This window comes from Corylus avellana, chromosome 8 (genome assembly GCF_965113065.1).
Source record: "Corylus avellana chromosome 8, dhCorAvel1.hap1.2, whole genome shotgun sequence".
In the NCBI taxonomy this organism is placed as follows: Eukaryota; Viridiplantae; Streptophyta; class Magnoliopsida; order Fagales; family Betulaceae; genus Corylus; species Corylus avellana.
Genome location: NC_142497.1, coordinates 19,060,098 through 19,088,000, shown reverse-complemented (window position 1 = coordinate 19,088,000; position 27,903 = coordinate 19,060,098). Strand labels below are relative to the sequence as shown.

Genomic DNA, 27,903 nt, shown 5'->3' with positions numbered 1-27,903 from the left:
TATAATAAACTCATAAAATATCATATTTTGATTGCTAAGAAATTCTTGGAGGATTGGAATCTATTGCTAGTTTTTGTTTTTGTTTTCGCATGTGAACCCAAGTTTCCAGGGGCCTTTATAAAAGATCTACGAGGTGCTTGGGTGTGTGTGATTTCTAGGAATTTTGGAAATAGACTATTAAATGAAGATTGAAGAAGCTTAATCAGACACGTAAAGTAGACTTTTCCAATAAACAGTTGCATCGACAAATAACATAAAATAAGCCATTTAGTTGAGAGATTCAATTTGTGATCTTGGGTTATAACAATTTTTTATTTTTACTTTTGGTATATTCTGACAGCCCAAATCTTATAGGTTTGACTAAAAGTAAGTTGTCATAATAGGATTAAACATATTGATGGTAGATGTCGCTTTGTTTGTGATGTGTTCTAAGGAGATATTATAGTGAAAAAAAAATTAATAGATTAAATAATTCCCTAAACATGTTGACTAAATTAGTTCTTGTACTCAGATTGAAACAGTTTTCTTGTTCGAAAGTGGACTCGACTCAAATCAAATCTTAAATTTTAAAAACTCATGTAGTTATGGATGTTTTGAGCGTTCGAAGTTTGTACCGAGTATGAGTTTCATGGGAAAAAGAGAGAGATAAAACTGAGTTTTTTCACGTAAGCGAATCCTAATTTTGCATATGAATATGTATTGAAAACAAAAATAAGGCCACATATGCATAGCACAAGAGATGTGCTTTTACAGGTTTTTGACCTAATCTTACTAAGACATCAGTGGTTCTACATGCGGTTAATACTAATCAGGCTTGTGTGAGTAATTTTTCATTGTAAAGAGTCGAATATACGTCCTAATATGCGCCTAATCTCACTTGAAATGACTGAATCACCGCCGCCCGTGATTTTTATATTATATCTAAATATTTAATGGATGAATCAAAGAAATGATGGATGAATTGAAAAGGGTGTACTGTGATTTGCATGTTGACTGGCCGCCTGTGGAATAGAGATGAGGTAGAAGAAGATACCATGAATCTACGATCTATCCTCTCGCTTTCCATCCCTGGGCAAGAGAGCACTTTGGGCTTGATGAAACGCCACCGCACCACAGAGACCAGCTGACGTGAGGCTTATCTCCAAGAAGCTTTCCCTTTCTTATTATGCGATTAGACACGCCACCGATCACCAGTCGTTGCAAATACGTAATCTACACATGACACCTCCAACACAGAAGATAAGGTTATTTCCTCATTTTCTTATCATAGACGGTGATAAAAATATCGACTCTCCTCTCTTCCAGAATGCTCAGTGCCATCAGTATCTACAATTTCTTATCATAAACGCCAAAATAAATAAAATTTTCAAATTGCAAATAGTAGAATTAATACATTCTAAAAAAAAATGATTTTAAAGGTCAAAATGCGATATTACTAAACGTTTAAGGGTCCGTTTAGGATTGCGGTTTCAATAAAATGCGATTTTAAAATTACGTTTTTGAAATTGCTACTTTTTAAAATCGTAAAAACTTTTAGTAAAACATGTTAAAAAATACTTTTTTTTTTTTTGTCAAATATTTGTTATGTGAAATTGTGATTTTAATTTAAATTCGTGTTTTTTCAAAGAAACGCCCCTTAGCCTGCTTATACAAATTGCAAATTTTTTTTTCTTCCTATTTTAGATTAAGTGTTATTTAAATCATAATGCCAAGCACCTTACATTTTGCAATATCTTTTTAAAAAGCAAATTATTCTTGCGAAATCGCAATCTCAAACGTACCCTAACTACGCTATTTAATTTTGAGGTGTTAAACTCATTAAAAAAAAAAAATTGGGGGGATTTCTGCCCCCAAGGGCACGGATAGTTCCGCCCCTAATTTTTTTTTTAAAAAAAAAAATTATTTAATTTTTTAATTTAAGGATTGAACCATTGGATTTGCCAAAAAAAAAAAAATGGTTGTGTAACATGCCTTTTTTTTAAAGAGTATGTTTTGAAATCGTTAAATCAAACAGACACTTTTAAGTGGTGATAGTGGGATGAGCAGGGCTCACAACCCACTCATTTGATGGGAAAACACATATATGCCCCAATACTCTTAAGATAAGAAGATATCAACCCCTATGGAGGGTACTAATGACAAACTAACGGCCCACGATTATTGTCAATCCTCCATGTCAATAAGGATATTGAGTACATGTTCAGAATTCAAAGATATGCTAATTCCAATATCACAGATTCACAACCAGAAGTTTTATTGGATTGAGCAAAAGCCTCGAATCAATTAAGCCCAGCTATTATACCTTAGAAACTAGTTCAAATTTCAATTGCCCAGTTGGGAAAAGTAATGATGCATTGAAGACCAAAAGGAGAGGACATAAATAAAACGAGACCCACATGAAAAATTCTGTATTTTCGTAATCATTCTAATCTTGCAATCACAATGGCTGATCTGGTTTTGACTAATCACCAGTTTCTCCTATTAGGGAAGGGGGGAAAAAGGGTTTTCACCTTTAGAATTAGACCCCATTAGCTTATGCCTAATTATCATCAAAAGAGGTTTATACGGAATATGGTACACAAAATAATTAGTTAACCATGACTTAATTATGATAGGTTTGATCAATTATAGAAAGCCATCTCCCACCATCCAAACATATGGGGTCTTGGGGTCTTTAGCTTACTCCCATTGAAGGCCAGACAATTGCCTCCCCACCACTAGCTTTTTTTGGTGCAACTATTACAGAAAAAAACAAAATATGGAGTCAAAAAATAATAATAGTAATAATAATAAAAAGGCAAAGAAATATAAAATATTATCTTGTCATATATATATAATATAATATGTTATCACAACAGTTAAAATATTTGAAGTGAAAACGTTATCACTGACGTATAGCTATAGTTTGTAGACACGTAGCATACCCGTTGGGGCCACTATCCATTATAATTATTAAAAAAAAAAAAAACCGACTTTTCAGAAAATAAAAAATAAAAAAATGCCACTAAAAACCCTAAAACAAATCCAACAGCTAGATATCATTGAAGTGTTTAATATTACGGTCCAAAATCTGAATGGCTATTGCCTATGGGAGTTGGCGAATGAGATGAAAGCACCAAGAATTTTGGACAATAGAGAAGACAAGCTAATTAAGGATTATTGGCGAGTTTACTCTTATTATACAAATTTCTCTTCTAATTCGCTGAAAATATAAAAGGCCAAGAGGATAATAGGTGGGTATATAACCATTTCATCCCCTAATATAAAAAAAAAAACACAAGATACACGTTACATGGCCGGCTCTTCAATTAGGCAACTTAGGGTTGTCTAAGGTCTCCAATAGAATGAGATCCCTAAATAGTGGCACTATAAGTAGGGCATATTCTATATAAAATAATAATAATAATAATGTTTAAGCTCCAATTATGGAAACAATATTAGTTAATATATTTAATTAAGGCTCCAAATGAATTTTTTTTTTTTTTTTTAAAAAAAAATTTTAAAACTATTACCATGAAAGATGAAAAGAATTCAATAAGCAAGATATGAAGACTTTAAGGGGAGAAATGAAGAAAGATAGGAAAGTCAAAGAGAATGAAAGGCACCAACTATTAAAAAAATAAAATAAAGGTAATTAATGCGCTCTAATTAAGGACCCAACAATGATTAAAAAAATTATCATGTTGAAAGATGGAACGAATCCAATACGCAAAATGAAAGGTGTTTATTTATCGTACTCATTTCATTTCACAACACCGGTTGACGTAGAGTGTTTTAAAGGAAGAAAGAGAGAAATAAAATATCACAGAGATAAAATAATACTCAAAATATAGAAGAAAAAAAATGTTAGTGAATGGTCTCTAATTAATAACCCAATTATGGTAAAATTATTTAGTTTCAAGAAACTAACATCATTAGATGATAATAGTTTGCAAAAAATATAGTCCTAATCTTGAAAGTGTTCTCCAATATGATATGTATTTGATGTTTTAGATTTATTTTTAGAATCAAAAGTTTTTTTTTTTTTTTTGACATATATATATATATATATATATATATATATATATATAAAATCTTGATTTAAAACGAAAAACATAGGAAGAGAGAGAGAAGTGGGGTGGCCACAAGTTGGTGGTGGTGTCCTCGTCACAGGTTCTTTTAGGCAAGTCTGGCATCACCACGCCACTAAGAAGGCCCCTCAAAAGAAGGGGGGCGTCATTCCCATTTGGTTTATATTAAAATTCTTTATATATAAGTTTCGTGTATGTACTGTGCCAGATACAGTGCAAACATCACCACACAAATATAATGCTTGGCAGTAATAGTATAAGCAGAGGCATATGATGCCATCCCTCACTTTAAACATCACAATTGTCATATTCTTCCCTAATGCAAATCACCATTATAATAATTTCAGATGAGATTCAAAAACATGTTGATCTATTTAATCCTAACAACTCTCCCATAAATGACAAACGCCCAATTTTAAATGTTGTGAGCCCCAAATGCAAGGTAAATCGCACGCGGACAGATTTGTGATATTGACAATAAAGTGTAAGTTTAATCAATACTTTAGTATAAATAAGACTCAACACGTGAAATATTATTTAATTGAAATGAAAAGTAAATGACGAAAACAAAGTTCAAAATCAGGACATTTGCTATGATATCATGTGTAAATCGACACTTATCTCAAAAGCTTAAATTAATAAGAAATTGCAAATTTAATCATTTAATTAATATGTTAACAACATTAAATCAACATAATACTCCTAACAACGCTATCAGCTATTACTATTTTAAGTTAGGACTATTTGGAAGACTATAAAGTTGCAATGATTTTACTCCGAAGATTCTGGGAATTCAATATGCAGTACACAAATACTATGGAAAATATTTGTGTTTCCCACCATATTAACTCATCCAATTCTAGATCTATAGCTTTACATACATACACATGTAAAGCAAACAGATTGAGAGTCTCTCTTTTTGTCTCCTCTTTTCCTTTTTCACCCGTCCTGCCGGGGGGAAAGAGGGTCGAATTCTTAATAACGAAGACGTGATACTCCCTGGATACGCCGGTAGATATACTCTATAAGCAAAAACAAATAAAATATTCTAACAACAATGGGATAAAAAATTTTAAATTGGCCCATGCTCCAGAGCTTGAGCGACACATGTCTAACACAACTTTATCACCCTGTGTGGGGGTAGAACTAAAATCATTTTTAGCTGCACGCCTGGTAATTAATTTCACCTTCTTCTATGAAAGAACTGGGATTGTTTTATCAAAAGTGAGCATAAAGCCGTAGTATGCTGCAGAAAACAACTTGTATTAGCCCTGTTTAGGTAGGAACTTGATTCTCCCTAGCATTTAACAATAAATCACTTAGATTAACATCTCATATTTTAATAACGAAAAAGAAAATGTCAATTTTAAGACACTTAAAAACAGTTCATTCCTATTCCCTTCTTTTCAAGATTTGTCCTTATCTTCTTTATCTTTTGCTCACCTTCTAGTTTATGGCCTTTACTAAAGTCAAGGGGCACTACCACCATCAATTCCTCAAATCGGATGGAAGGAGAAGAAGATCTAGAAATGTGTATCCAACCAAGCATGAGCTAAGCCTCTAGCTAAAAGAGTTTTCCTCAAAGTGCCACCTTTTTGGCAATTTTATTAATATGATTTACCACATATTTTCTAATATATACTCTTACTTTAAACTATATAATGAAACTCTATTATATTAAAACATTTCTTCTTTCAAATTGGTGTGGAATCATGATCTATGACTGAAGGCCATCTCACCCAGTCAGAAACATGAGTAATTGATAAATATAACCTGTCTGAAAATGATCAAATGCATAATTCACTAAAATGATCAAATCATATAGTCACAAGGAGGGCTGAGAATGAAATTCACATCAACAGATCAATCTCTTACTTTGATTATTTGGTTATAATGGCTGACGTCGGATGCACAAGGTGCCTATCACCAAATGAGCATGCGAGCACCATATGTACGGTGAAGATGCACAATCATTATTTTATATTAACCAAAACTTTTGGGCAGTTTCTCAATAATAGAAACTGGCTTATATATATAGTAGTAGTGTACACCGAGGTCTCCATAAGCCCTTGATAGGTAGAGCAAGATAAAGAGTTAAGAGAAAGAGAGATAGAGATAGAGAGGGGAAAAAGTTGAAAAAATGGTGCAAGAGGGAATCCGAAAGGGTCCATGGACAGAACAGGAGGACTTCAAATTGAACATCTTTGTGGGCTTGTTTGGAGATCGACGATGGGATTTTATAGCTAAAGTTTCAGGTTTGAAGGTGGCGGGAGACAAATAATAGGTATGCTTATTTGGATATGGGGGATTGTGGGAGGAGCTGCCTTTAACCACCTCATTTTGTGTAGGTTTGAACAGAACAGGTAAAAGTTGCAGGTTACGATGGGTGAATTACCTTCACCCTGGTCTCAAACGAGGCAAGATGACACCTCAAGAAGAGCGCCTTGTGCTGGAACTTCATTCCAAATGGGGAAACAGGTTTGAGGGCATCTCAAAGAATATTAGTTTCACTATTTTTAACCCATGTATAATCGTCAGTGGCGTGTTTGTTCCTATGATGGTGATTTAACTAATTTCCTCAATAAGTAGTTCACATATACCTGTATTCAGAGCATATAATGATGATCCAATGCAGATGGTCAAGAATTGCCCGCAAATTACCAGGGCGTACCGACAACGAGATTAAGAATTATTGGAGAACTCATACGAGGAAAAAGGCTCAAGAGAAGAAACAAGCTACCTCTCCATCATCATCATCTTCCAACTGTTGTTCGTCATCAGCAAGCAATCCCACTGTGGATTCATTGCCCTTCCCAGAGACAGGAGAAGAGAGCTTTTCTGACACAGGAGGTCCAGACACAATAGCTGCAGCAGAAAAGCAGATGGAAGAAGAGCAAGCAGGTGAAAAGGGATACTCCATGGATGACATATGGAAAGATATCGCTCTGGCAGAAGAGAACTATATAAAACCAGTCCAGGATAGCTTTAGTGTAGAAGGTAATTTCTCGTGTCCTCCTTTGGCTTCTCCATCATTGGAGTACTGTTTGGACTCGCTATGGAGGGTGGATGAAGAAGAGAGTAAGATGTTGCTGCCCATGAGTGATCAATGTTTTCCGTTCTACGGATATGGGGGAGCATCTATAACAGGCTAATCACAATTTTATTTATTAAAATTTGTTTATAAATGTAATATTGTCCTAAGGAAGCTCTAACCTGTATAGTGTGGGTTTTCTCTAAGCTTTCTGATTCAGTTCTGCATCACTTCAAATCACTGTAATCATCTCATGCATGACAGTAGTCTATCCCTGTGTTTTGTGTGTTTTCACTTTTCAGAGAGGAAGAGATAATCTCATCAAAATCTCCCATAAGGAGGTTGGTAAGTTCATGGATGTAATGTATAATACGCCTTGTAACTTTTCAATAAAGCTGGTACCGTTTAATGTTGGAGTCTTTCTAATATATAATTAACACTCATACTGATAGCATATGTAGCTAGCACACTTACACACACCTGCATAAATATATGAGTTTGAGAGGAAGAGGAAGAGGGAGAGAGAGAATATACACAGGTTTTCAACTCGTTGGCAGAAGTTGCAGCAATTAACACTTAGTAGCTTCGACATTTTCATAACCAAGTGATTGAGAGTAATATTAAGAGATTTCCAGATGAAACCAACCAATGAATTAATACATTTGATGTTCTATCTCCTGCAGTTCGGAGAGGACTCAGCTGTTAGTTCACCAATTAATAGTTACAGTCAGCACCTATGTAAAGATCCTCTATAAGATGGCACGACCCCTGAAAATGAGCTTGAATATGAGTATGGAATCCAAGGAATAAAAGCCTCTTCTTTCTTCTAATCTTGTTCTTAATTGGTAAATCGATAAAGAAACCCGTCCCAGATGCTAAATTGCCTCTACCCTTGTTGCTGTGAAATTTCAAACAATCCCAGCAGTCCAAGTAAGCTAGTTTTGGTATGCAAATTTAACTGATTTTCATTGTCATCAATTACATTTAAGTTGAGGACACAAGGTCGATGGATTACTGGTAGTGTATTAATTCGGTCAGGGACATATATTAAGAATAAGTTAAAAAGGCACCAAGGCTAGTGCATGCCAAACTGGAGAAGCTTCAGCTTTTCAGAAGTGATCCTGATCAATAGTTTTGATCTTCCTGAAGTAAAATACCAGCTTAGTGGTCAGCCACCAAAATCCATTACATCTCTCTATTTTCTACATTTTTTTGGCTGATCAATAAAGCCAGACACTTTTGATTAAAAGGAAATGGACACTTCCATACAATCAAGTTGATTTTGACATGGGGTTCTCTTAGTCTGACCCACATCAGTTAAGCTCCAACACGAACATCCACTTCTTAAGAAAGGAGAAAAAAACTAGCAAAAGCACTGGAGTGATAAAGGCAAGACAATTGAAACGCATCTTTGGGAATCAAAGCATGATGCCAAGACTATCTATGAAGGTGATAAGTCAAACAATTTCAAGCTCTTATGTCTCATCTTCTTGAGACTCAATTCCTTTTGAAATTTCCACCAATGTTCTTTCCAAAAAGAACAAGACATGCTATTTTAGCCACTTTTCAAACCAAGTTCGTGTATGGGTTCTCCTTCGCTAGGTTATTAGATATCACTTAAGACCTGTAACAATGAGAGGTTTTGTTTTACTGGCCTTTATGGTAAGAGTTTGAGCTCTATTTTGTTGACATCTATAAAACCTTATATGACCAACTGCAGAAGGATAACAGAGTTCATTCATTTGCCCACTCAGATTACAATCAATCATAAGGTAGGGACAATATTGAGAAGGTTATGGATGACAAAACGCTTTGCTTTCATATTTTTGGATATGCACACTTGTTTCCCAAGTTCACTGTACCAATCACACGCAAAAAATCTCACTAAAACGTAATTATGCATCTTTAACATATAAGTTAATCTAATGCACTAAAAGCATAGACAATGTTCAACTGGACACAAGCTCAACACGATCAAGTGTCATCGTAGTCCAGCTCCATGTCTATTCAGTGTCATCATAGTCCAGCTCCAAGTCTGCAAACCCAACCTTTGTCCATCTGTTGCTCACATATTGAAGCATTTTGCAAATCGAGATTCTGATACAAACCTTAGAACCCACCCTTGGAAACCGGCTTACAATACATACCACCACGCTCCGCAGCAAACATTTACGGCTTCCCACTCTACCAACACTGCCCTGATGATAACCCTTTCCTTTTGGCAGCTTCACTAATCTATCAGTATTCAATGATACTTGATGTGTTGGTTGACTCTGATACCAAATGATACAAAATTTATGTAGAACTCACCCTTGAAAACCAACTTACAAGAGCAGGATGTCCAATAGTTTATATATACGTGATTAAGATTTCCCTTAAGCCATGTAGGACTTGTAACATGGTAACAGATTCTTCAAGTGGTGAGCTAGTTGTACTAAAACAATCTATCATGGTATCGGTTCCTCCGGTTCACATATCATTGTTCATAATGTATCCAACTAAACAAACTCAAATATTTGCTGGTCCTAGTACCACCTACCATGGATTATAATCAGAGAAAAGAATGTCTGGATATGAATTTTATCTTCAGCTGATCACATCTTTCAAATTGTTTAATGCTACTGAGGAATATAGAATACACAACTTAGTTTCTACCATATCGCCTCTAGATCCTAATAAAATAAGGCAACTTGTTATTTGTCTAATCTGTTTTAATCTCTTGTTTTTCATTGGAATGCAGGTCAAATCAGTCATCCAAATGTTTATATTATCTTCCAGAGTGCGTATAATCACATCTTATCCTATCCTTCCAATTAGTCAAAAGCCAGGTATCTGAAACCAAAAACAAAAAACAAGCAATTCCACCACTCTTGCCGCATAGATACACAGTACAAAATACGTAAATCCTTAATCATGCCCACTTTATACATTCATTTTCCGTCAATCAACTACTGAATATTCTCATCACCTATACTGTATCATTTGATTTCTCCCAGTCAATCAGTAGCACATGGAAGATCCATTACTAATCCAAGTAAAGAAAGGACTTCTATTGCCAATATCTATTCATAGGAATAAAAGTGCTCACAGAGAAACTCAATTTGAGCACCAAATTAACCAAATCTAGATAGCCAAATTCCAATTTTAGCAATACAAAAATCAAGTACAGAACAAAAAACAGTAAAATTCAAATAAAATTACACAGGCACACACGTACATACATACACGAAAGAAAAGAGGAATAGAAATCTTACAGCGGATATCTTTAGTCCACGTGTTGTAATGAGGTTTTTGGAGTTCTCTCAATTTTCCCGCGATTTCTCAGGAAACAAACGGACCGCGAACTTCATGAAAGTCAAACACTGGGGAAATTGAACCAAAGGCACTCGTCGGTCCCGCTTCGTGGTCGGCTAGAAAGGATGGAAATGAAAACGACGCCGTTTCCGATGACATAATACCCATTTCCCAGGAAAAACCAAAAAGAAACAGGTAGAAAAATTAGAATGGGATATGATGCAAGCTTGGAGGGTTTTAGTTAATGGTTATTGTGTCTAATTGTTAATCGCACTGCCTTATGCAGTTAGCAGGTTTGAGTAATTGCACTGCCCGTCTAAGTGAACAATAACTAACGATCATCGCTGCCGATTAATGCTTAAGTAAAGACTTTGATTCTACTGCCGTACGATGATGTGGTAGTAAAAATTAATATTTGGATCAACAATAACTTGTAAAAATAAAAATTAATCCATTGCCACATCATATATATATATATATATATAAAAGCCGAGTTTTGATGTAGAGAGTGCTTAGAATTGCGATACGTGTCTATATTTTTTAATATCTGAGAGTGCTTAAAATTGTGACACGTGTCCATGTTTTTAATATCTGAACCATTTTTTATTTTTACATCTGGTCATTAATTAGCTTAATTAATTAGGTTGATTATATTTCAAGAGTTTTCCATACATAAATTATTCAATAAATTAAGTATTATTAATGCCCGAATCAAATAATGAAACAAATAATATAAATGAAATTATAACTTTTTTTTTCACACCAACAATATTTTCTTTAAATTTTAAATTTTAAATAATTGAACCGTGCAAATATTAAAAGGGTTTTTCCTATTTCTATTTTTTTTTTTAAGAATTAAGTGTATGATTTTTTCTTAATTAATTCCTTTTGACCTTTCTTTTTATTAACTCACGTGCCCCTTTTTTTTAATTTTAAATTTTTTTACTCATAATTTTTAATAATTGAACCGTGCAAATATTGAAAGGAGTTTTTCCTTTTTCTTTTTCTTTTTTTTTTTTAATGAATTAAGTGTACGATTTTTCCTTAATTAATTCATTTTGACCTTTCTTTTTATTAACTCATGTTTATCTCTCTCTCACCCTAAATCATGATTTTTGTTTTTAATAAATTAAGTGTCTTAATGCATTAATATCTCTCCCTTTATTAAAACACATTTTTTCCTTAATAAATTCTTTTTGACCTTTCGTTTTATTAACTCATTTATTTCTCTCACCCTAAACCACGTTGGTCTCTCTCACTCTAAATTCACCATCTCCTTCTACGGCAACAACGTTTCAAAACACTTTCCTATAGAAGTTGACGGTTGCACAAAGTTTATTTGATCAGTTTCATAAAAATATATGTGACTCTGAACTATGATTAAGGTATGAGATATTCGAGATGAATGTATCTTTGAGCTTTTATGTATAAATTTTTAGCAATTGTGAATTGATTATCTTTAGTTTGTTTCTTTAGAATTTTTTTGTACCAAACACCATTTTAAATTAGAGATTAGGTTGAGATTGTATCTCTTCCTTTATTAGAGCACAATTTTTCCTTAATTAATTCATTTTGACCTTTCGTTTTATTAACACACATTTATCTCTCTTACCCTAAATCACGTCAATCTCTCTCACTCTAAACTCATGTCTCTCCTTATATGATAACAACGTTTCAAAACTCTTTCCTATAAAAGTTGACGATTGCACAAAGTTTATTTGATCAATTTCATGAAAATATATGTGACTTCGAACTACGATTTAAGGTATGAGATATTCGAGATGAATGTATCTTTGCGTTTTTATGTATAAATTTTTAGCAATTGTGAATTGATGATCTTTAATTTGTTTCTTGAGAATATTTTTTTAATACCAAACACGGTTTTAAATTAGAGATTAGGTAGAAATTAATATGTTTCCGTTTTGTTTTGTGAATTTTTTTGTTCAGCTTTTTTTTCTTTCTTTTTTTCATTTGCTTTTTTGAATGTTCAGAATTATGAGTTTTATTTGTATTAAAATATAATAGGTATTACACCAAAAATATTAAAATTTTATGCTAATTTTATATTAATACTTTGATAATCAAAATTCATGTTTTTTTTTTTTTTTTTTTTTTTTTTTTTTTTTTATGCTTTTCATTTTAAACTACACATATGGGGACGAATTTAGGTTGTTTTAATTTATTTTTTAGATTAAGGGAGGATTGAAATGATTTATTTGATTGCATTAAATATTGAGTAAAAGATTTTGTTATTTTTGTATCCATAAAAAATAAAAATAAAAATAAAAATAAAATAGTTATTTTGCTTTGTATTATTCTTTAAATGTCCAGAATTTTATGAGTTTTATTTGTATTGAAATATAATAAGTATTACACAAAAATCTATTGGGTTTACGGTTACTCTCAGGTTTGCTACCATTCTCAATATATTGTTATAGGGTTTAGGGCTATTCTTTCCTTATTTTCTATTTTAATTTATATATTATTTTTCATTCAAATTTCTTATTGTTCTTTTGTAAATTTAATTACTTTGTTGTTCATTATGTTTTTTTGTGTTCCAATATTCCTTCTACGATTTTTTATCTCTTTCTTTGATGAAAGAAATAAAACTACTCCTATGAGAATAAATATTTTAATATGTTTTATGAGTCTTATGATTTAAGGGTCTTATGTTTTAACTCATTCCAGTTGGTTTTAAATTACACATATGAGAATTTTTTAATATGTTTTAATTTATATGGATTAAAACTAAAATTATATATGGTTCTTATGATAGTATATTTTTATGTGATTTATATATTCATGCAAACGTATGTGTAATTGTATCACTATGTTCAACAATATATTGTTGAATAACTTTTTGTATTTTTTTATTATTATTATTGAAATAGGCATGATATATTTTTTTACACAATTTTTTTGACCTATAATAAAAAAAATACAATGAAGATGTGTTTTAAGTTTTAAAATCAAATTATAATGAATAACCACACGCATAGCGCAGGTTCTAAGCTAGTTATAATTGTATGACAATCGTATGAGAGTCTATTAAATATTATTTCTCCTCTTCATGTAAAAAAGCAATATATATATATATATTGCTTTTTTACATGAAGAGGAGAAATAATATTATATATATATATATATATATATATATATCATTTCTCTTAATGGTTGTTTAAGCCCATTTACACAAGGGTAAATGGGCTTTATGAGCATATTTTGGTACTTTTAGCCTCTTTTTAGGGACTTTTTTGGTGTTGTTCTAGTGTTTTGGTAGGAAACTCTATACCAAATGAATATCGTTTTGTTATATTAATTTTTTTGGGTAACTTCAGTTTAAACTCCTGAATTACTACTCAATTTGATAGCCCCCAAGTTTTAAAACTTCTTGATTTGAACACATGAACTTTCAATTGCAGTCAATTTGAACCCCTCTGTCAGATTTTAAACATTAAAAGTGAGACAATGACATTTATAACCCTGACTTTTTTTATAAAATTTCAAATTTACCTTTAATTTCAAATTAAAAATTAAAAAAAAATAAAATTATACAGTGACCCACGGTTGGGCCACCTTGTGACAATTTTTTTTCAATTTTTTTAATAAAAAGAAAATTGAAGGGTAATTTTTTTTTTAGGGGTTTTAACGGCAAAAATTGACGGAAGGGGGGGTAAATTGACTGTAATTGAAAGTTCAAGAGTTCAAATTGAGAGGTTTTGAAGTTCGGAAATTTATCAAATTGTGTGGTAATTCAGGGTCTAAATTGAAGTTACCACCAATTTTTATTATTATTATTATTATTATTATTATTATATAAAAAGTAGGCAGAGGTGATTATGGATGACCATCGCTTGCCATACCACAACTAACTGCACTGCCTTAGGTAGTTAGCTGGAGAAAAGCCAACATCTCACTCATGTAGTTACATTCTTAACAGTTAGTAATTAGTGGCAGTTAATAACCCTCCATTAGTCCAAATAAGTTTCGGTAAGACTATATATGTTGGTAGGTATTAACCGCAACAATCCACTATTTGCAGCGGTTTTAGGGCATACAAATACGGTTATTACCGCATCCGCATTCCCATTCTATTCCATCTAAAACCCTAGGGTGTAAAAACACTAAAATAGGCAAAACCACTAAAAATACGTCCAAATTATTTTTAAAATCATTAAAAATATATCCTAATAGAGAGTCAGAGACCCAAAGAAGGCCCAAAATGCACATTAACTCATATGCATATAGCGGATAATAATCACATATAATAATTGTGGATAATAATCGCATTTAACAACCACGTGGATGCGAATAGTAATCCCACTATACATATGTGGATATCTAAAAGTGATAATTGACAGCATTATGCGGATATTGCTAAATAATCAAGGATTAATCCAATTCAAGGATTAATCCAATTTTCGGAATATATACATATATATATATATATATATATGTGTGTGTGTGTGTGTGTGTGTGTGTGTGTGAGAGAGAGAGAGAGAGAGCGAGAGAGAAAAAGAGTGAAATTATAATTAAAAAAGAAAAGTAAAAAAGAGAAGAAAACCCGTAAGTGATGACACGATTTGGAGGAAGAATTGACGAGTAGACTACTTTTTCAGAGTCTTTCTTTTTTACTTTTCTTTTTTTGTAATTTATTTTTTCAAAATATAATTATAATTTGGGTAATTGTATAATAAATCCTTGAGTCAACCCTTCAAAATTTAAAAATTCTTAAGTTTTTTTTTTTTTTTTTACTCTTAGGGTCAATCGAAATGACAATAAAATCCTACCGTCAAAATTTTTTAACAATCTTTAATCCCAATCAAAACGCATCGTTTCACCTTATTAAAATATTAATTTTTTTTATTAATTGAATTTTAAAATTTAAATTTAAAGATAAAAAATAAAAATAAAAAAAATTGAAGAGGTGGCGCCACCCCCCAACCCCTATGGGGTGGCTTGTGGCCACCCCCAAGGGGGTTTGGGGTGGCCGCGAGCCAGTGCCACCCTTGGCAACCCTTTCAATTTTTTTAATTTTTTTTTAAAATTTAAAATTAAATTAATATTTTAATAAGGTGAAACAATGCATTTTGATTGGGATTAGTGGCTGTTAAAAAATTTTGACGGTATGAATTTTATTGTTATTTCGATTGACCAATGGAATAAATTTTCAAAAAAGAAAACTTAAAGATTTTTAAATTTTAGAGGGTTGGTTCAGAGACTTATTATACAATTACCCTTATAATTTCACATGAAGTGATGGCATCGCAACTGGTTGGTGTAGTAAAAATTTGTCAGTAATTTGGATGAAAAACTGACAGAATGAATAATTTTTAAGTTATGAAACGTAAAAATTGATTTTTTTTTTTTTAAAAAAAAAACTTGGGATTAATTTTTAATGCATCAAAACCTAAAGACTAATTTTCTTCTTTTCCCATTAGAAAAATGAAATAAAAGAAAAGAAGTTAGAATGAGATAAGGAGCAAGCTCTTGGACATTGACAGTGTTCTACTCTTTTATTATTATTTTTCATAAAAAAAAAAATTTTAAAAAAAAGTTTTCTAACCTAATATAAAATCAAGGGAACATATATTTTGATCCTCTTGAGTAGGAGCATTTCCAATGGGTCATGCATTTTGAATACGTATGTAAAATAGTTAATCAAAATGCCAAAAGGAAAAAAAAAAAAAAAAAAAAAAAAAAAAAAAAAAAAAAAAAACCTCCACCGGCTTCTATAGAGTGAATGTAAAATGCATTTATGCTATAGTTATATTGTAGCTCAATGCATAACTTATTATTATTATTATTATTCCTTTCTTTTGGATAAAATAGAGAAAGCCTTCATTTGTAAACGAGAAATGCTATGGATAATACTTTTATTATATTTGGCCAATTTCATCTTACAAATCAACCATTAAATATGTAAACTTATGTGGATCTCACATAAATCAATGGTGAACCGATCCTACAAATCTAATAATTAATCTATTGAATTTATAAAAAAAATACTGCTTGTTCGTCCCCCACCCTTATTTTCAATTTTGTGTTATTTTTATAGGAAAACTTCACTTTGGACTCTTGAATTATCACTCATTTTGACATGCCCCCAAACTTCAAAACCTCTCAATTTGAACCCTTGAACTTTCAATTGCAGTCAATTTGAACCCCTCCGTCAATTTTTGCCGTTAAAACCCTTACAAAGACAAAATTACCCTTCAATTTTCTTTTATTAAAAAATAAAAAAATTGAAAAAAATGAAAAAAAGAAAAAGAAAATGAGAAACTTCACTTACCCCTCACAAACTTACACGTCTTTTGCAAATACCATTCCATTATTCAAAATCTCTCACTTTGGTGTATCCAACTTTGATTTCCTTACACTTTCCTCATTCTGTTAGGATTTTTTGTGAAATCCTAACCGGTGGATGTAAAATACCTAAAATGCCCTTATGTTTTATTAAAAAATAATTTTTTTTTTAAAAAAATCTTGATATGTGGGTTCACCGGTGGATCTAAACCACTCGTATTATGATCCACGGGTCATATTATTATTATTATTATTATATATTTATAAAATAAAAAAAATAAAAATAAAAAGGAAAAAAAAAAACAAAAAAGACAGGTGACCCACCGTGGGTCACCAATCAGTGGGTCACCTTTTTTAATTTTTTTTTTTTAAATATAATAATTATAATAATAACTTTTTTTATAAGTAAGGGTAAATTTGAAATTTTTTTAAAATTTTAGGGGTATAACTGTAATGCCCAAGTTCTAGAGATAGAGCGACTGGGAGCAATTGTAACATATTCTTAATAAAAAAAATATATATAAATTTCTCCTACCATATGTTCACCACAAAAACATAAAATCACTAGAGTACTGTAAACTCTCATTATAAAATCATAAACACATAATGTGCTAGTATTCAATAATCTTATAAGCAATAAAGTTACACCGTCTAAGCTTATCCAAAGCCGTCTAGTCTATAGAATGGAGTCTCAGACACTTCTACTGCTCCTGCTAGTCCATAAAGTAGCGATAGGATATTTAACAACTAAGAGGCCCACCGGTACCCATGTCTTTAGTACTACGATATATAAAGCAATCTGAAAAAGATGTATAAGGAGAAGGGGTGAGTTCGACAACTCAGTAAGTAGCCATAACACCAAGATGCTATAAAACATGCTATGCAGATTTCTATGTCAAAATCTCTGTCATGCACAATAATAATTTGTGCTGAATAACATAATTAACAAAATAAGCATGATAGTTGCAAAATGAGTAAGCTTTTCCTTTTATTTTCCTTTCAAAATAATTGTTTTACCCTTTGACCCGACACCACAATTTTACCGTGAGCAGCGCACGTTGGCTTGTCCCGAAGGACCTATATGCTCATCCTGTCGTCACAGGGGAAAGCTACCAGGTTGGGAACTTCCCTAGGTGAAGGCCACCTGGTCGGTAGCACACACCTTCTTGTAACCGTCCTTCGGTGTGCTTGCCATGCTACCCTATGCGGTACCGATCGTCACTATAATCGTGTCTCGGGTTAAACATTTATAATCATGAATGCACATATAACATTTCATATAATCTGTAAACTCATCTATAACTGTATATTGTGCCATGAATGCATATATAACATTTCATATGATTTGTAAACTCATCTGTAACTGTATAACATATAACATTTCATATGATCTGTAAACTCATCTGTGCCATGAAACTTTGAGAGTTTTTTTCATTCATAATTGCAGTTATGCATAAATCATGAAATAGGGTAATTGTAACACGTAAAATTCTTAAACAATGACATATGATTGAATAAAACTTGACATTAAAATATGGAAGGAAGTGCAATTGAAAATCATGTAAGTGGATTCTTTATAAAATCCCCAACATTTTTCTAAAAGATTTATAATAAAATCTGTTAGGGTTTTTGGTGTTATGTTCCCTTACCTGGCATTGCATGCCCTTATTTTGAATCCGCATCCAACTCACAATTCCTATAACAGAGGTAAAAAGTACCTTAGTCATCAATTCGTTTTCAAATTTAAATCATGCATCACTTTAGTTGCTACGAATCTTAACTCTAATCTCTATCCCACCATCGCCTATCCTTAACCAAAAACATTATAGTGACATGCTTGATTTATATGTCTCACATAGAATTCTAATAATCAACTCCACTAAGGCCTTAATTTAACCAATTGCTTACACTAAAACACCAAGGTTATAACATTCTTATCACTTTCAAGTCATCCGACTACAATTAACAGCTTAAGAAGTCTATCTAGCCATAATATCGCTATCTTCCTAAGCCATTTAATTTAGCAACTTACTTCCAATATCAAAAGCTTAGAAACATTTACAACAATTACTCTAATTATCATAAGACGTACTAACATCTAAACCCAATAAGCATCAACTTAATATTAAGAATTTAGCTACATACTAAAAATACTATAAAAGATATGAAAATATTACCTTGGAGAATTCTCATATTTTTTATTTTCCTTCTTCCTCCTCTTTCTTTCTCTTCTTCCTCTTTCTTTCTTCTCTCTTTCCTCTCTTTTCTTTTCTCTTTCTCCTCTCTTTCCTTTCTTTTCTTCCTCTTTCGTTCTTCTCTTCTTCCGGTTCTCTCCCTCATCTCACGCTCACTTGAGCTGTGAGCAATTGAGATTTGAGAGGGTTTGCTCTCCTTAAATACCCACCGTATGTGGGACATTTTCCCTTGAGAGCTTGCCACATGTTTGTCCCACATGCATCCAATTCCTTCTTAACCACAAGACAAGTGTCCACCAAGTGTCTACCAAGAAAGCCATAGAAGCACATGTTACTTTAAGTGTCAACCAAGGAAACGATACAGACATGCTGTATAACACCTGTAGCTATAGGTGTCAACAAAGTAACTAAAGTTGGTCTCCATGCAACTTATCATGTAAGGCATGTGTCATCTTGAGCTTTGATGACTTGTCAAACAAACTCCTCAAGCATTTACATTAAAACTGATCATAAAAAAATCTACAATTAATCCTCAATAAACCTAAACCTTTGACTAACATATACCAAAAAAATCGTGGCTTACAGACATCATTAACCCATCCAATTAATTTCTCAAATCGTAGGTATTTGAACTATTCTGCAGCTTGACCTATTAAACTTGGAAAAATCATAACTCTTTCAATTTAACTCCAAATGACACAAACTTTGGTTTGAAATTTTCCTCATTTAAAGATGCACAACATATCCAAAAATCATAGTAACCCATAACTGTTTGGTACCTCAAAAGTCCCACGAAATTCGGTGCCTCTGTTTTACTGAAATTCTTGTTTTGACACTTGCATCTTCTAAAAATCATAACTCCTTCTACAAGCATCCAAAAATCATGAAACCACTTTTAAAATCTTCCTTTCTCATCATTCTATAAGATCTTAAAACAGTTTTATTTAAGGTCACTCATTGAATTTTCGGAGTCCAAAACAATGTGACTTTTCTTTCAATAACCCACTAAAATTATAACTAGCAATTTTCCATCATCTTTCACATTAAGTCTATTCACCTAACTCCATATAAATATTAATAAAATTGCAAATCCTTCTTATCCTTGATATTAAGATCACCTTTATTTTAGGTATAAATTTCGAGGTATTACAATAACGGTCTTTTTCTCATTTCACTGTTTGATTTAACTGCAATATCTAACGGTAGGGGGGTCTTTACTCTTTAGAACTAAATGAAGTTGAATACACCAAAGTGAGATATTTTGAACTATAGAGAGGTATTTGCAAAAGGCACATAAGTTCGTGGGGAGTAAGTGAAGTTTTCCCAAAAAATTTTTTGAAAAAAAAGGGTTACAAGGTGGCCCAACCGTTGGTCACTTTGTATTTTTTTTTTTAATAATATATATATATAATTTTTAATTTGAAATTTTATAAAAAAGTCAAGGGTATAAACATCATTGTGTAACTTTTAATATTTAAAATTTGAGGCATGGGTTTAAATTGACTCCAATTGAAAGTTTAAGAATTTAAATTTAAAGGTTTTAAAGTTTGAAAATCACATATCAAAACTGGCAGTTATTCAAACATCCAAAGCAAAGTTTCCTATTTTTATTTAATATTGTGCCAACTATACATAATACAACACTGCTTGTGCGTAGGCTTGACAAATTGGCTGTGTCATTTAATGAGGAGAGGTTATGGAGAGAGGACCACCCTCCGATTCCCTTTGTGTGTCATGATATTGTAATTGCTGAAGCTATTCCAAATTAATGATATTTGATTTCTTTTCAAAAAAAATAATAAACAATACTGCTTGTTCGTCACCCACCCTTATCTTCTTTAATAAAATTCAATTTTGCTCTCAAAAACTGCCACCAAACTCACAAGGGAATTAGTGTAGATTCGTAGCAGCCTTTTATTTCGGCTAAAGTCCGACTTTCTTGAATGCATTGATGGGACTAGACAACCTCAACTGTATATTATTAACTATATTCTTATAAGAGAAATGCTATGCATATATAATTTTTATACGATTTTGTTTTTTTGACTGTTTTTTTTTAAATTATTATTAAAAATAAAATTTTTTTGCATAGGAGTTTTTGGAAAGTCTTCTATGGTGCGGCCCAGCTGGCCGCAGTGATGGATTTACATGGGGGCGACCTGGAGGCAGGTGCCCCTGGTAATTTTTTTTTTAAAAAAAAATTCATTAAGTATTTTCAATCAAAAAAAAAAAAAAACACCTCCACCGGCTTCTATAAAGCGAATGTAAAATGCATTTATGCTATAGTTATATTGTAGCTCAATGCATAACTTATTATTATTATTATTATTCCTTTCTTTTAGATAAAATAGAGAAAGCCTTCATTTGTAAATGAGAAATGCTAGGGATAATACTTTTATTATATTTGACCAATTTCATTTTACAAATCAACTATTAGATATGTAGACTTATGTGAATTTTACATAAGTCAATAGTGGACCGACCTTACAAATCTAATAATTAATCTATTGAATTTATAAAAAAATGCTGCTTGTTCGTCCCCCACCCTTATTTTTAATTTTGTGTTATTTTTATAGGGAAACTTCACTTTGGACTCCTGAATTATCACCCGTTTTGACATGCCCTCCAAACTTTAAAACCTCTCAATTTGGACCCCTGAATTTTCAATTGCAGTCAATTTGAACATCTCCATCAATTTTTGCCATTAAAACCCTTACAAAGACAAAATTACCCTTAATTTTTCTTTTATTAAAAAAAAAAAATTGAAAAAATAAAAAATAAAAAAATAAAAAGAAAGTGGGAAACTTCACTTACCCCTCACAAACTTACGGGCCTTTTGCAAATACCCCTCCATTGTTCAAAATCTCTCACTTTGGTGTATCTAACTTTGATTTCCATACACTTTCCTCATTCCGTTAGGATTTTCTGTGAAATCCTAACGGGTGGATGTAAAATACCTAAAATGCCCTTATGTTTTATTAAAAAATATATATTTTTTTTTTTTAAAAAAAAAAAAATCTAGACATGTGGGTTCATCGGTGGATCTAACCCACTTGTATTGTGACCCACAGGTCATATTATTATTATTATTATTATTATAAAATTAAAAAAAAAAAAATAAAAAGGAAAAAAAAAAACAAAAAGGACGGGTGACTAGGGCTGAGCAAATTACCGACTAATCGACTTCCGACCGACTTTCAACCGATTTCGACCGACACCGACCGTTACCGACTAGATGACGGCCAATAGGCGGCATGATTTTTTTTATTCCGAAATTTTTGGTTCGGTAGGCGGAAGAGGCTTTTTAACCAAACCGATTTTACCGACCGAATTTGCCACTTTTCCACATACCGACATTACCGACATCGACTTTATCGACTTCCGACCGATACCGACTTTACCGACCGCCATTCAGTTCGAAATGCAAAAATAAAATTTTTCTACCGAAACCGACATTACCGACCAATGCTCAGCCCTATGGGTGACCCACCGTGGGTCACCATGACCTGCCGTGGGTCACCAAGTGACCCACTAGCCTCCATGGGTCACCTTGGTGACCCATCGGTGGGTCATTTTTTTTAATTTTTTTTAAATATAATAATTATAATAATAATTTTTTATTTATAAGTAAAGGTAAATTTGCAATTTTTTTTAAAAAAAATTAGGGGCATAACGGTCTTTTACTCATTTCACTGTTTGATTTAACTACAATATCTAACGGTAGGAGGGTCTTTAGAACTAAACGAAGTTGGATACATCAAAGTGAGATATTTTGAACAATAGAGAGGTGTTTGCAAAAGGCACGTAAGTTCGTGGGGGGTAAGTGAAGTTTCCCAAAATTTTTTTTTGAAAAAAATGGGTCACAAGGTGGCCCAACCGTTGGTCACTTTGTATTTTTTTTTTTAATAATATATATATATATATATATATATATATATATATATATTTCTATTTTTTAATTTAAAATTAAGGGTAAATTTGAAATTTTATAAAAAAATAAAGGGTATAAACGTTATTGTGTAACTTTTAACATTTAGAATCTGACGCAGGGGTTTAAATTGACTGCAATTGAAAGTTTAAAAGTTTAAATTAAAAGGTTTTAAAGTTTTGGAAAGGATGTATTAAAACTAGTAGTTATTCAAACATCCAAAACAAAGTTTCCTATTTTTGTTTAATATTGTGCAAACTATACATAATACAATACGAATCTGGCTTCCATGCGGTAGTTTAAAACTACCACATGGTGCGGTAGTCCAAATTTGGGTAGTAAAAAAAATACTTTTTTTTTTTTAAAATAATTAATCTAAAATTTATTAAATATTAAATAATTAATAATTTAAAAAATAAAAATATTAAAAAACAAAAACTATTAAATTTTTTTTTTTTAAAAAAAAAATCAAAATGATTGTTCGACCTAGCCCTTGGCCAACCGGCCAACAGCCAAACCTTACTAGGCTTCATGTTCTCTGGCATGACGAAGAGCGGGGCCGAGAAGATTAGCCCCGTCCACGTGTTGAGCTCCGATTGGAAGCACATGAGCATGGCGGTGCCCATGGATTCGCCGAATAGGAAGGCGGGGAGGTCCCGGAATGATTCGTTGCGGGCCGGCGGCGAACGTCTAGGAAGAAGGACAAGGGGGTGGCCGGCCACCCCGACCTCTCCGGCCTTCTCAATCTCAAATCCCGGCAACTTTCCCGCCTCCCTCTTCAGCCTCCACCGCCTCAAAGTCGTCGACCTCTCTGGGAACCATCCGGCCAGATTTCGGTCTGTCTTGTCTGGCTTAGGCCACTGTACGTGCTCCATTTGCATGACAACTGGTTGAGAAGCACCATCCCTCCTCAGTGGCGCTGCTGCTCTGCGTGCTCCTGCTATGGATGGGTTGCAGGAAGCCAAGCTGCGCAGGAGGCATGGCCAAAGTGGAAGATGATTGGGTTTTGATATTTTTTAATATTTTTATCTTTTTTAATTATTATTTGTTTTATAATTTTTAAGTTTTAATATTTTTTTATCATTAACTTTTTAAACTTAGTTTTTAACTAAAACGGTACCGTTCAATGGAAAACGGTACCGTTTTCCACTACCGCATGCAAGCTGGATCCAATCATCTTCTACTTTGGCCATGCCTCCTGTGCAGCTGGGCTTCCTGCAACCCATCCATAGCAGGAGGACGCAGAGCAGCAGCGCCACTAAGGAGGGATGGTGCCTTTCAGCCTGTTGTCCTGCAAATGGAGCACGTATAGTGGCCTAAGCCAGACAAGACAGACCGGAATCTGGCCAAAGATCTGGTTCTCGGAGAGGTCAACGACTTTGAGGCGGTGGAGGCTGGAGAGGGAGGCGGGAAAGTTTTCGGGATTTGAGATTGAGAAGGCCGGAGATGTCGGGGTGGCTAGCCACCCCCTTGTCCTTCTTCCTGCACGTCCACCGCCGGCCCGCAACGAATCATTCCGTGACCTCCCGGCCTTTTAGTTCGGCGAATCCATGGGCACCGCCATGCTCATGTGCTTCCAATCGGAGCTCAACACGTGGACGAGGCTAATCTTCTCGGCCCTGCTCTTCGTCATGCCGGAGAACATGAAGCCCAGTAAGGTCTGGCTGTTGGCCGGTTGGCCAAGGGCTCGATCAAATGATCATTTTTATTTATTTATTTTTTAATTTTTAATAGTTTTTGTTTTTTAATTGTTAATTTTTTTTAATTATTAATTATTTAATATTTAATAAATTTTATATTAATTATTAAAAAAAAAAGTATTTTTTTATTACCCAAATTTGGACTACCACACCATGCCGTAATTTTGAACTACCACATGGAAGCCAGATCCCTTTTTAACTATGGAAAACGGTACCGTTTTACACTATCGCATGTAAGCTGGATTCATACAATACTGCTTGTTCGTCACCCACCCTTATCTTCTTCTATTTAGTTAATAAAATTCAATTTTGCTCATAAAAAAAAATTGCCACCAAACTCACAAGGGAATTAGCGTAGATTGGTAGCAGCCTTTTATTTCGGCTAAAGGCCGACTTTCTTGAATGCATTGATGGGACTAGACAACCTCAACTATATATTATTAACTATATTATTACAAGAGAAATGCTATGCATATATAATTTTTACACGATTTTTTTTTATTGTCTTTTAAAATTACTATTAAAAATAAAAATTTGTTGCATATGAGTTTTTGGAAAAGTCTTCTATGGTGTGGCCTGGCCGTGCGGGTAAGCAATAGCCGTACACTAATAGCCCACGAAAAGTACTCATTTTTCTTAGACACTAGTAGTCATTTAATTGAGCTTAATTTATTTCGTAAGTAGTTTAAATTATTATGTGTTTGTGACGTTGTTAGATGAAGATTTTTAATAGTTACTTTGATTTTTGTTTTGTTTTGTTTTGTTTTTTTTTTTTGTTGGGTAATTTGATGAGTTTGATTTCATTTGTGATACATATATTATGGTATAATTTATTTTTTGATTGTATTTACCATATTATAAAAAATATATATAATACATTAAGAGAAATTTTATTTTTATTTTTTTACGCCCCTGGTAACTCCAATTCCTAGATCCGCCACTAGGTGCGGGTAAGCTGCACTTGCAAACCCACGACTCCACACCGGAGTTGCTTAGATAGATTTGTGTTGGGAAAATAATGGAAAAAACAAGGGACTTGTTCGTGTGAGGCAAGCAGAGGAAATCTAGGGTTCAATCGATTGAACAATAAAGGATAAATGGATATCAAATCAATTTGGGTATAATATAGGGCTCAAGATTGTTTTTGTTTTAAATTTAACGTAGGTAATTTTTTAATATTTTTGGCATATGACATGGTATAAATATCACCTGTGATATAGTGATATGTCATAGGATATGCTGATTTATTTTACAGATGTGACATAAGGGACATGTGTCGCATAGTGGGTGAATGTTTTAGTGTTTCTGGTCATAGTTTATAGATAAATGTGGGTTTTTTTTTTTTTTGTTGCTAAATTTAGACTCTAGTCTCTTTTATGTAGGCTTAGACTTTAATGTAATTTATGCTTTGAGATTTAGGCTTATATAAAAGAAATAGTCGTACACTAATAGCCCACTAAAAGTACTCATTTTTCTTAGACACTAGTAGTCATTTAATTGTGCTTAGTTTATTTCGTAAGTAGTTTAAATTATTATGTGTTTGTGACGTTGTTAGATGAAGATTTTTAATAGTTACTTTGATTTTTGTTTTGTTTTGTTTTTGTTTTTTTTTTTTTTGTTGGGTAATTTGATGAGTTTGGTTTCATTTGTGATACATATATTATGGTATAATTTATTTTTTGATTGTATTTACCATATTACAAAAAATATATATAATACATAAAGAGAAAATTTTTTTTATTTTTTTACGCCCCTGGTAATTCTAATTCCTAGATCTGCTACTGGGTGCAGGTAAGCTGCACTTGCAAACCCACGACTCCACACCGGAGTTGCTCAGGATTGTTTTTGTTTTAAATTTAACTTAGGTAATTTTTTAATATTTTTGGCATATGACATGGTATAAATATCACCTGTGATATAGTGATATGTCATAGGATATGTTGAGTTATTTTACAGATGTGACGTAAGGGACATGTGTCGCATAGTGGGTGAATGTTTTAGTGTTTCTGGTCATAGTTTATAGATAAATGTGGTTTTTTTTTTTGTTGCTAAATTTAGACTCTAGTCTCTTTTATGTAGGCTTAGACTCTAATGTAATTTATGCTTTGAGATTTGAGGATTTTATAAAAGAAATAGCGGTATACTAATAGCCCACTAAAAGTACTCATTTTTCTTAGACACTAGTAGTCATTTAATTGTTCTTAGTTTATTTCGTAAGTAGTTTAAATTATTATGTGTTTATGACGTTGTTAGATGAAGATTTTTAATAGTTACTTTGATTTTTGTTTTTTGTTTTTTTGGGTAATTTGATGAGTTTGATTTGATTTGTGACACATATATTATGGTATAATTTATTTTTTGATTGTATTTACCGTATTATAAAAAATATATATAATACATAAAGAGAAAATATATATATATATATATATATATATATATATATATATATATATATATATACACACCCCTAGTAACTCAAATTCCTAAATCCGCCACTGGGTGCGGGTAAGCTGCACTTGCAAACTCACGACTCCACACCGGAGTTGCTTAGATAGATTTGTGTTGGGAAGATAATGGAAAAAACAAGGGTCTTGTTCGTGTGAAACAAGCAGAGGAAATCTAGGGTTCAATCGATTGAACAATAAATGATAAATGGATATTAAATCAATTTGGGTATAATATAGGGCTCAAGATTGTTTTTGTTTTAAATTTAATTTGGTAATTTTTTAATATTTTTGGCATATGACATGGTATAAATATCACCTGTGATATAGTGATATGTCATAAGATATGCTGAGTTATTTTACGGATGTGACATAAGGGACATGTGTTGCATAGTGGGTGAATGTTTTAGTGTTTCTGGTCATAGCTTATAGATAAATGTGGTTTTTTTTTTTTTTTTTTTTTTGCTAAATTTAGACTCTAGTCTCTTTTATGTAGGCTTAGACTTTAATGTAATTTATGCTTTGAGATTTAAGGCTTTTATAAAAGAAATAGCCGTACACTAATAGCCCACTAAAAGTACTCATTTTTCTTATACACTAGTAGTCATTTAATTGTGCTTACTTTATTTCGTAAGTAGTTTAAATTATTATGTGTTTGTGACGTTGTTAGATGAAGATTTTTAATAGTTACTTTGATTTTTGTTTTGTTTTGTTTTTTTTTTTTTTTTTTTTTTTGTTGGGTAATTTGATGAGTTTGATTTGATTTGTGATACATATATTATGGTATAATTTATTTATTTGATTGTATTTACCGTATTATAAAATATATATATAATACATAAAGAGAAAATAAAAAAAAAAATTATTTTTGTACGCCCCTGGTAACTCCAATTTCTAGATCCGCCACTAGGTGCGGGTAAGCTGCACTTGCAAAC

General features: G+C 32.4%; 1 protein-coding gene and 1 long non-coding RNA gene across 3 annotated transcripts; one reads left to right on the top strand and one right to left on the bottom strand.

The window, feature by feature from the left end:
- Positions 1-2,383: 2,383 nt before the first annotated feature.
- On the bottom strand, positions 2,384-10,698 carry LOC132164242 (uncharacterized). The gene is made up of 2 exons (XR_009438360.2): positions 10,356-10,698; positions 2,384-2,736 (listed from the first exon to the last, which is right to left on the bottom strand). It is a non-coding gene; the product is annotated as an uncharacterized LOC132164242 (long non-coding RNA).
- LOC132164212 (transcription factor MYB48) lies at positions 6,125-7,514 on the top strand. Of its 2 annotated transcripts, XM_059574656.2 has the most exons (3): positions 6,268-6,354; positions 6,419-6,548; positions 6,706-7,514. In XM_059574656.2, the coding sequence occupies exons 2-3, from the start codon at positions 6,493-6,495 to the stop codon at positions 7,220-7,222; spliced, it is 573 nt and encodes a 190-aa protein (XP_059430639.1). In that variant the 5' UTR covers positions 6,268-6,354; positions 6,419-6,492; the 3' UTR covers positions 7,223-7,514. The 2 variants fall into 2 exon arrangements, with proteins under 2 accessions (XP_059430640.1, XP_059430639.1); XM_059574657.2 differs by having other exon boundaries at positions 6,125-6,548.
- Positions 10,699-27,903: the final 17,205 nt, after the last annotated feature.